The sequence below is a fragment of the Gymnoscopelus microlampas genome (genome assembly GCF_963454915.1).
Source record: "Gymnoscopelus microlampas genome assembly, chromosome: 3".
Classification (NCBI taxonomy): Eukaryota; Metazoa; Chordata; class Actinopteri; order Myctophiformes; family Myctophidae; genus Gymnoscopelus; species Gymnoscopelus microlampas.
In genome coordinates this window covers 39,924,917-39,934,680 of record NC_139940.1, presented here as the reverse complement: position 1 = coordinate 39,934,680, position 9,764 = coordinate 39,924,917, and the positions used below count along the sequence as shown (strand labels likewise).

The following is a 9,764-nucleotide window of genomic DNA, read 5'->3' as shown; positions in this document are numbered from 1 at the left end:
GTGTGTGTGTGTGTGTGTGTGTGGTGAGGAGTGAGTGATTTGGGTACCAGCTGGTGTGAATGGTGGCTGAGTGTGGCTAACTAGTATGTAGATTCTCGCAGGTGATTGGCTCCTATCTTCTTGGGCGTCACGATAAAGCTTCCTGCTTCCAGAAGTTCAGATGTCTTTCTCCTAGCCTGCCTCCAAACTCCAGTGTGCTGTAATTTGTTAATGTTTATGTGTTAGAGATTTGTGTGTAGGGGTGAGGAATCTTTTATGTGTTTGTAGTTGTTTTGTAAATCCCACCCTGAGGTAATATGTATATATCGTGTCATGACTTTTATCATACATTAGTAAATAAACCCATAATGCTTGGGATTTTGAACATGTGTTGTCTGGCTGTTTGGGGACTGGGAAGGAGGGAGTCCATTTTGTGTTGCGACCATAGGCTCCCCTAGACCGGGTCGTAACAGTTGCAAGTGAATACCCTTTTATTTCCTACATTTTGTTTTTAATTAATATTATTTCAAAAGATAAAAAAAAAAGATCCCCTAAAATGTACACTTTTTCACAAATTCAAACGTTTTTTCAAAAGAATTCCATGAAAAATTAATCCATTAATTAGAAGGAAGAAATACTTTTAAGAAGTATTGAAAATAGATCTACAAGCTCACAACACGTTGCATTGTGACGTGTTGTGAGCTTGTAGATCTGCTTTTTTCAACATCCAGGTAGGTGTTTATTGTGTGGGATATTAGAGTAATATCTGGAGGTAATGTGGAGAATGGTTATTTTTGAAAGTTGTGTAACTCTGTCCTTTTGTTACATGTTACAAGTTTGGTAACCACTGCTCTACAGTAGATTATTCTCATCCACCCCTTTCTCCTTCTTCCCTTCCAGCTCCTCCCAACCCCTGCAGTCTGGGATTGTTTCTCAGGCTGGACCCCCTCCGATCGCTGGCTGTGGTCATGTGACGGTGAATCAAAACCAACGGTGAAATATAAACGTACCAGGCACAGCAGTCCAACAGCTACCATAGACACATTTTACAACCTGCAGAAGGTCACTGTCCTGTTACTGTACATTGCACTCTTATGTGTTGTGTCTGCATGCGAGCATCGCAACCTTCAGTATAGTCCACCCCAACGAGGAGTCAACATCCAGGTAGGTGTTAATTTATTGTGTGGGATATTAGAGTAATGTCTGGGGGTAATGTGGAGAATGTGGTTCTTTTTGAAAGTTGTGTAACTGTCATTTTGTTACCTGAGAAGCTAATGCAAGTATGTATGTATGTATGTATGTATGTATGTATGTGGGTTTGACTCACCTGGTTTAGAGAGCCACAGTATAGTAACACAAAATGCTGCAAAATGTAATCTTTTTAAATAATCAAAGTGTTCCCCAAGTTTGGAATTCATTGTGTGTTTGAGCTTTGGCAATTTTTTTCATTTCCAAAAACAATATTTGTTTGAATTGTTTGCATTTCATGCTGTATTTATTAGTGATTAAAACATCTAGGCAGCTCTTGCACCACATGCTGTGGCTGTGGTCAACCAGCATTTGGTGAGCCTTAGGCCTACATAGTTGTACTGCTGCTGTTTGCAACCAAGGTCTCATCTGAGATCACAGACAAGACAAGAGTCTGCTATATGTCATGTTGTATTTCAACACAAACACATTCTGACTTAAAATAATCCCTGGCTAATAAGCATTATATGCATTCCTTTATACATTACAATTGCCTTCTATAACAAATATTAGATTTAAAAACACCTTAAATATTTCATTCATTTTAGAAATAGTTACTTTCACTCAAGGGACCATGGTAGGTTGATGATGTCATTTGTCCATGTGTGGTCCAGCCCTTTGTAATGTATGGAATGCATGTGCTAATAAAAAGTATTCAAAAGACTTTGATGCATATCAACCTTAAGAAGTATTACGTTGGTTGACATCATCAACTTGAGACGGGAGCGGACCCTATTGAGTGAAAGACAAACCATTTCTAAAATAAACTAAATATTTAAGGTGTTTTCTAATCTTAGTTATATAGGCCAAATATAATGTATTAAGGCATATAAGGCTTATTAGCCAGGGATCCCTTTATTAAGGGTTTATCCAGAACCACAAATGCAGGAGTATAAGGTTTACCACAGGTACAGTATGAAGAACACTAGGCCCTCTGAACAGCTATCTTGAAAGCTACTGTCTATAATAGGCATACATAATGAAGCTTTTCAGTTGAAAAATCAGCTTCAGCTTGAATGCATAATCACCAGACTCCAGAGTTATGCCTGTTCTCGCATACTTCAGAGCTCAATCAGGACAACTCAACATAATTCTGAGCACAAGCCTTGAAACCTACAAGTCTGTGATTCAGTTTACAGCTACAAAGGACCCAACAGTAACAACATTAACTACCTCCAGCCATAATATACACAGTCACGTTCTCAGTGTCGACGTAGGCTATCTATTTGTAGCTTCTATGTAACTCCTCTGTGACCTATATTTACTGTGCATTTGCACACTCTCAGAGTTAAATTAACACTGAGGATTTTACAGCGTGTGCATATATATATACATATTGGAGAGGTATACAGTTAGCAGCAGCTGTCTCCTTCATAGTCACACAACTCACACACTACCACCTATACACTTCCTGGTAAATAAGGGGGGGGGCAGAGCCCAAGGTCACATGTGCTGGTTGGAGGAAGGGTGGAGAACAGGAGGAGCTAGAAGTGGTGTATGAGCCCTCCCCCTGCTCTCCTGCTCCTATGTTTTACTCTGCTCTGCATCAGGCCTGGTGTCACAGGCAGAGGAAGAGCACATGGCCCAAGGATTTTGAACAGAAGCCTCCAATAGCACAACATTAAAGTGTCACAGTGCGCCTGCGTAGTCCCTCCCTGTCTGGGGCATTAAGAACACGGAAGCAGAGTGTGTGTGTGTGTGTGTGTGTGTGTGTGTGTGTGTGTGTGTGTGTGTGTGTGTGTGTGTGTGTGTGTGTGTGTGTGTGTGTGTGTGTGTGTGTGTGTGTGTGTGTGTGTGTGTGTGTGTGTGTGTGGAAGGAGGGGGTAGGGAATGTATAATAACACATGACACATGCACTTGCCGGCTGATGAAACGAAAAGAATGGTATTGATCACAATGGTGTGAGAGGTTAGCAGTGTAGGGATGAGGGACGTATAGTCTCTTCCTGACTCCACTCTGAACGAGGTAGGTGACGGTGTCCCCTGGGACTTTGTGTTTTATTGACTAGGAACGTATAGAGCGGCTACAGGGTTGCTATAGTTATCTAAGCACCCACAAGCCTTTTCAAGTCCGTCTGTACCACACGTTGAGCAAGCCTGTCGATTAGGCAATGTAGTAATGTAATGCTGAAATGTAACAGGGAAGGTTAACAAACTGGCTTGGAAATGGCTTCATTTAAAATGTATTTATGTGAAGCACTTTGTGTCTCCCTGCTATACTATACTACTAATAAAACAGACTTGACTTGATTAGAATGAGAGGTAAAAAAAAAGAAAAAGAATTATGCATATACATTTTAGGCAGGAAAAATTCAGTTTTATCTAACTTCTGTTTCTAAAGAAAGTGATATGCAGCACATCATTTGAGTGTGTCTGGCATTAACATTCAAGTGTGTAAGTGGGTGAAAGGTCCTATGCCAAATAGTATTAGAGATTATAGAAGAAGTGGTGGGGGGTCCATGGGGGAATAGAGAGAATGAGATAAAGAGGCGGAAGGTCATTTCAAGCTTCATGGGCACATTGTGAACAGCAATGTCAAGTATTCTTCAGATCTGTTAGGTAAAACCTGTTTGGCCAAACCTCATGACTCATCATAACTCTTTTTATGCGTTGTCACCTATGGTATTTAAACATGTCTCTCTTACAAAGCAACGGTTCTTGTGTGAACTGTGCGTTCATTCTTAGAAACATTTCATTTTTAATGTCTGAAATGTCTGTAACACGTAAGAATAACTATCTCTTATAAATAGTTAATAGATCATTCAAAAACTGTTAAAAAACTGCCGCTGAGAGCTCCAAGAAGCTCCAGAGCAAGCCAGATGTTTGTTAGTGTCAGGGTACCCACCTGCTCTGCTGTGCTACGTAACCTTATGTACAGGTTTATGTGTAGGGCATCTGAGTCAGTAAATAACATAATCGCTGTCATAACGGACCCTACACACAGTTATGTCAGGTTCACCTCTAGACTGTGGAACCATTGGCGCACATGTTTGTATGTCAGTGAACAATGTGGGCTATTTGCTTTAAAAAAAAATAACTTTCTGCTATTTTATTGTGTTGTATAATTTGTGATATGGATCTCCCTGGGTCTGAAATAAAGATTGAATTGAATTGTTAGATATTAAGTTATCAGTTTGTTCATGATTTGTTAACCATTTATGGTTTTAAATCGAATGAATGAATGAATGAATGAATGAATGAATGAATGAATGAATGAATGAATGATTTTATTTAAGTGTCATTCCACCTCGTGGGCCATCCCTCATGGGATTATATGACACCTTTTCAGACAGTTACAATATTCAAGATAGTTCATTCAAGATTCATTCATTCAAGATTCAAGTCATTAACTAACAGTGTTTTAATGATCTATTAACTATTTATAAGGGATAGTTCTAAACACGTGTTACCACAATCTGTTTTTAGGTGATGTGCCCATTCTTGTAGTGCATAATCTGAATATGTTCCTTGTTCACGTTTCAGATTGTGTAAATCCGTGATTGCCTATATCCATCCTTCAAGCCTTCGTCATGTCACTGTTGACCCACGTCCTGGCGTGCCTGTTCGGCATGGGCTCATGGGTGGCCATCAACGGGATGTGGGTCGAGCTGCCCCTGGTCGTACCGGAGATCCCAGAGGGCTGGTACCTGCCCTCCTACCTCACGGTCCTCATCCAGATGGCCAACGTGGGCCCTCTCTTCGTCACCCTCATGCACCGCTTCCGCCCGGGGACGCTGGACGAGCGGCCCGTCATCTACTCCATCGTGGGACTGGGGATCGTTTCCACGTTTCTGCTGGCTTTCTTCTGGAAGCACACGGTGGCAATAGGAGACACCATGCACAGTGTCCCCCTGCTGGTGTTGAGCTTCCTGCTGTCGGTGGTGGACTGCACCTCCTCGGTGACGTTTCTGCCCTTCATGATGAGGCTGCGTCCTCAGTACCTCACTACGTACTTTGCAGGGGAAGGACTTAGCGGCCTCGTGCCCGCTATGGCCGCTCTGATTCAGGGGGTCGGGGTGGTCCACTGTCAGAACGCTACCGTGGCTGACGCGGTCAACGGGACACTGGGTAACTCCACTGTGGGCGGTAGCGGGGAGCTACAGGCCGTCTACCAGCCCGCTAACTTCTCCGCCCAGGTGTTCTTCATCTTCCTCAGCGCGATGATGTTTGTGTGCCTAGTGGCCTTCGTCCTTCTCAACCACCACCCGGCCGTGGCTCGGGAGAGGAAGAGCGATCTGTACTTTGGCGGAGATCTGGTCCGGGAGAAGGCGGAGCAAGGTCTGTCTCTGCGCACCCAAAGTGCCGAGCAGAAGCCCATGATCTGTCCGCTGGAGGCGCCCAGGAGGCGCAGCTCTTTCGGGAGGGGGACGTACAGCGGTCCGGAGGTGGTGTTCATCTTTGTCGTGCTAGCCTGGGTCAATGCCCTCACCAACGCTGTGCTGCCCTCGGTGCAGTCCTACTCCTGTCTGCCGTATGGAAACAAGGCCTACCATCTATCCGCCAGCATGGCAGCTGTCGCTAACCCCGTGGCCTGCTGCATTGCCATGTTCGTGCCAGTCAGGTAAGCATTGTCTCTGATCAGAGCTAGGGGTCATCGCCATGCTGGCTTGTGGTGGACATTTTTGTCAAAATATTTTTTTTGCCATAGACATACAAAATGAGTGGACAATAATATTACCAGTAACACATAGTGAATGACCATAATTCACTTACGGGTCCATTTGGTTGGACCTCCTCAAATGGAGGTCCTTGCAAATAAAACATTTGAGAACCACTAGTAGCCTACTAGTGGACTCCTAATATGCCATACAGTGTCGTAGTAAATACGTGCATACATATTCTGAACAACTAGCTATTCTAAAACAACAATTTGCCACGGACAAGACCAAGTCTTTGCCACGGACACATTTGTCTGTGTACGGACATATTGATGACCCCTGGAGCTTACACATCCTTAATGTGCATGCAGCTAATACTGTATTTACTTTCTAATTATTCAGAATAATACTGTTAACTATGATGTGTTACCCAGTCTAGTGGCTATTTTCAATAGCTCCAGGTAGGTTCTATAATAAGCCTTGTGGTGGCTGTATGGGGGATTGGTCTGGTTTCTGATGGAGTCCAACACACTTGACGTCGTCCATGTGTAAAACAAATGCAATGAACAGTTTTATTTTTTGGCCCAATTTACTATCAACTAAACGCCTCTTTGGCTTCCTTTGTTATCTTTTTGAGTGTAAAAGCTGCAAAGTCTTTGTATTACCAGCATCTTATGCAATAATTATAAATTATAATAATAATTTAGTCCTCACTTTTTTGACACATTTTCCATATACATTAAATGTGCCCTCTGCTTTTACCCCTTCTAACTATTACAGTAGGAGCATCTTGCTGTTTCACTCTAGATGCCTTGAATGCAGCAAACTTTCCATTAAAAAACAAAAACAATACTGCGTTCAAAACACTAACTGTAGTCAGACTGTTATTGCAGTAAAGGCGAAAGGGCCTACTCTGTGTGGAGTTTGCATGTTCTCCCCCTGTCTCCTAGGGTAGTTAATACCCTCACAAAAAACAATCCTGTAATCCTGGTCGCTATACCGTCGCCCCCATGACAGCCGGGGCGCCTGATGGAAGGGAAGGGAACTGGTTGGAATAACGTGTTCCTTCCACGAGCTACATCCTACCGGGGAAACTCTCCCTGTCAGTTGAGAAGAAAGTCAGTTGGCTCTCATGCATTGAAGGAGGCATGAGCTCTGCCCTGGCCTGCCTAGGCTGGTAGGGGGAGTGTAGCGCCCAGGATCACTTAGAAAATTGGCACCGGGTGAAAAAAGGGTTACAAAAAAAAAAAAAGATTTAAAAGAGACTCTTATTGCAGTGTTTTTTAAAACGTTTTGTGCCCAAGGCACACCAATGGGAAAGTTAAAAGCTCAAGATACACCTGTATTCCTAGCAAAAATAGCGATGCCAGGTTGAAAGTGGTTAAAATATATTTCTTATGATATAGAATTTTCCTCCAGTATTGGGAAATGAGTGCGCACTAAGGGCCCAAGCTCACAACGTGTCGATGTACTGTAGATTGGCTATTTGAACTATTTTTAAAATGTTTTTCAAAATAGTAAAACTGCCAAAAAAGTTTAGAGATAAGGCGTAAGGCAAGATAGGACCCTAAGTACTGACAGTAAATTGAAACAATTCATAACTTTTTGTGTAGTTGTATATATTGCAATAATAATAATAATGTTTGGTTGTCACAAAATCCCAAGGCACACATGGACTTGCCTCATGGCACACCAGTGTGTTTAGGAGCCACTGTGCTACTGCACCTCAACTATACCTTGTGACCATCCTGAAACTGACATGTTTACCTTCTGCATCTTGGTCTCCAGGTCTCTCATCTTCATGGGCCTTCTGACCATCGTTGGGACAGGCTTTGGAGCTTACATCATGGCTATGGCTGCCTTGAGTCCCTGTCCGCTGCTGGTGCACACTGCCTATGGAACTGCAATTATAGTAAGACTTCATTTAATTAGGAAAAGTATTTTTGTATAGTATACACACAGGATTTTAATCGTTCTGATGTACCTGGCTATTTGAGGCAAATTTTCGAAAACTTTCAGACATTGAAAATAAATGAATAAATAAAACAATGAAACAATGAACAAATGAAAATAGCAGAAATAGCAGTGTGCTTGTAGATCGCTATTGTCTTACGGCAAAGACTATATTATGTAGGCTTAAGTGGTTAATGGTTTCTTGACTTGACTAATACAGGTAGCCTACACAGAAGATCACAAAATAAAATGTATATCTGAAGAGCATTTATGGAATATCCTTTAATTATAAGGTCACCAACAGACCCTAATACATCTAGAATAATATTTGCATTTTTTTACCCCTTCTCTGCTGTAGGTAATAGCCTGGATCCTGATGGTCCTGACCCTGTCCTACATAAAGGTGATCATTGGTGTGATTCTGCGGGATGAAGGACACAGCGCCCTTGTGTGGTGTGGAGCAGTAGTGCAGCTTGGCTCCATGCTTGGGGCAATGTCAATGTTTCCACTGGTCAGTGTTTATGGGCTTTTTAAATCAGGTGATCCCTGTAACACCAAATGCCTAAAGTAGGGACAGAATATTTAACTGCACATGGCCAATGGACACATTATAAACACTACTGAATAAATACTGACTATCATTGCTGTGTCACTCAAAAGTAGCAAAACTAGCAACAAAAATATATATAAGCTCGCAACAAGTCAAACAAGGCGCTTGTAGATGAGACCTTGTAGATCTGCTATTTTTGCAATTTATTTTTTTGGGGATTTGAAAAGTGAAAGTGGTTCTGTGGATTTTTATAAATATTTAACAAAGTATTAACAAGAGCTTGTGACTAAATAACTACATTGGATCCATTGGAGCACAGTTTCTTTTTTACATTTCCTGAAAAGTAACTGTTTTGGACATACAATATTTCCACCCGAGCGATGCATTCGTTCCAATGCATTCAGATTATGTTCAGGACACCGTTTTGTTTTTGTTTTTAGCAGGGGTATAAGTGTTGAGTGTGTATGCACCCACTGTAATGTCACTTCAAACACTGTTCTGTATCAGACAGGGTTAGAAGGTTTATCTTTGTTTTTATTTAGATTTTGTTATTTATTGAATTGTGAACCAAACATTGGGGGAAACTGGGCTGGTTCCCTACAGTATGAGTGTGTCAAGACCATACTTTTAAGGTCCCAAAGACAATGATGAATTGTATCTTGTTGCTGAAATTGTTACTAAAAAAATGTTACAAACATTGTTACAAAAAAACAGATTAAAGCAACCTTCTTTTTTCCTTTTACTTGAATGGTGGTTATCAAGTACATCAAATGTTTATGGAATTCTTAGCTTAAGATGTGTTACTGTTTGCTTTGAAATGTGCCTTCTTTTGGACCTCTAGAAATCAAATCTGTAGTTTAGTTTACATTGAGTGTAAGATAGGTTTTAATTTTTTATTTAGTACTGAAATTATACGCTTTGTATGCAGCTACAGTTATCTACTGATGTCCTATTATACGAACAATGTAAATAAAATGTTGCTTTTACTGTGCTACTTTGCCATCTTTTCCAAATCACAGCAATTCACAAATGACCATGACAAATGACCATCACAACATTCCACAAATCAAACAGCAACTCGGAAAATGCAATGTTTTTCAGAACATGGAAAGCTACTGTAGTGCCTGATTTATATTTAGTTGCACGCTGGAGTTGTGCACCACAAATAGCAGATCTACAACCTTACAACCAAGGGTCAATGGAATTGTTCTATTGACAAGATCTGTATGGGCGCAGGGGAGTAACTCAAAGATTTTTCCTTCCGGTGAAATATTTTCTTGTATTTTACATGGAAGGTGGGGGGCTGAGAGTCTTTCCACCAAGGAGAGTAGGCTTTCAACACATTAAAACTGTCTTTGTTTTGGTGAGTAGCAAAAGGGTATTCTTAATTTTCATTAAAGTCGGAGGCTGCACTATCGGCGGTAGGCCTATGCAGGT

The 9,764-nt window shown here is 41.5% G+C and overlaps 1 protein-coding gene across 1 annotated transcript; it reads left to right on the top strand.

Annotated features, from left to right (window-relative positions):
* The first annotated feature begins 2,996 nt into the window (after positions 1–2,996).
* LOC311042243 (riboflavin transporter 2-like) lies at positions 2,997–9,302 on the top strand. Its single transcript, XM_084052866.1, has 4 exons — positions 2,997–3,192; positions 4,710–5,787; positions 7,613–7,736; positions 8,136–9,302. The coding sequence occupies exons 2-4, from the start codon at positions 4,757–4,759 to the stop codon at positions 8,346–8,348; spliced, it is 1,368 nt and encodes a 455-aa protein (XP_083908992.1). The 5' UTR covers positions 2,997–3,192; positions 4,710–4,756; the 3' UTR covers positions 8,349–9,302.
* Positions 9,303–9,764: the final 462 nt, after the last annotated feature.

Excerpts from the sequence above, each read along its gene's own strand:
- LOC311042243 (XM_084052866.1), top strand. The coding sequence starts at position 4,757 with ATGTCACTGTTGACCCACGTCCTGGCGTGCCTGTTCGGCATGGGCTCA. Across the intron at positions 5,788-7,612 it reads GCCATGTTCGTGCCAGTCAG|GTCTCTCATCTTCATGGGCC; the intron begins GTAAGCATTGTC and ends CTTGGTCTCCAG. Across the intron at positions 7,737-8,135 it reads CCTATGGAACTGCAATTATA|GTAATAGCCTGGATCCTGAT; the intron begins GTAAGACTTCAT and ends TCTCTGCTGTAG.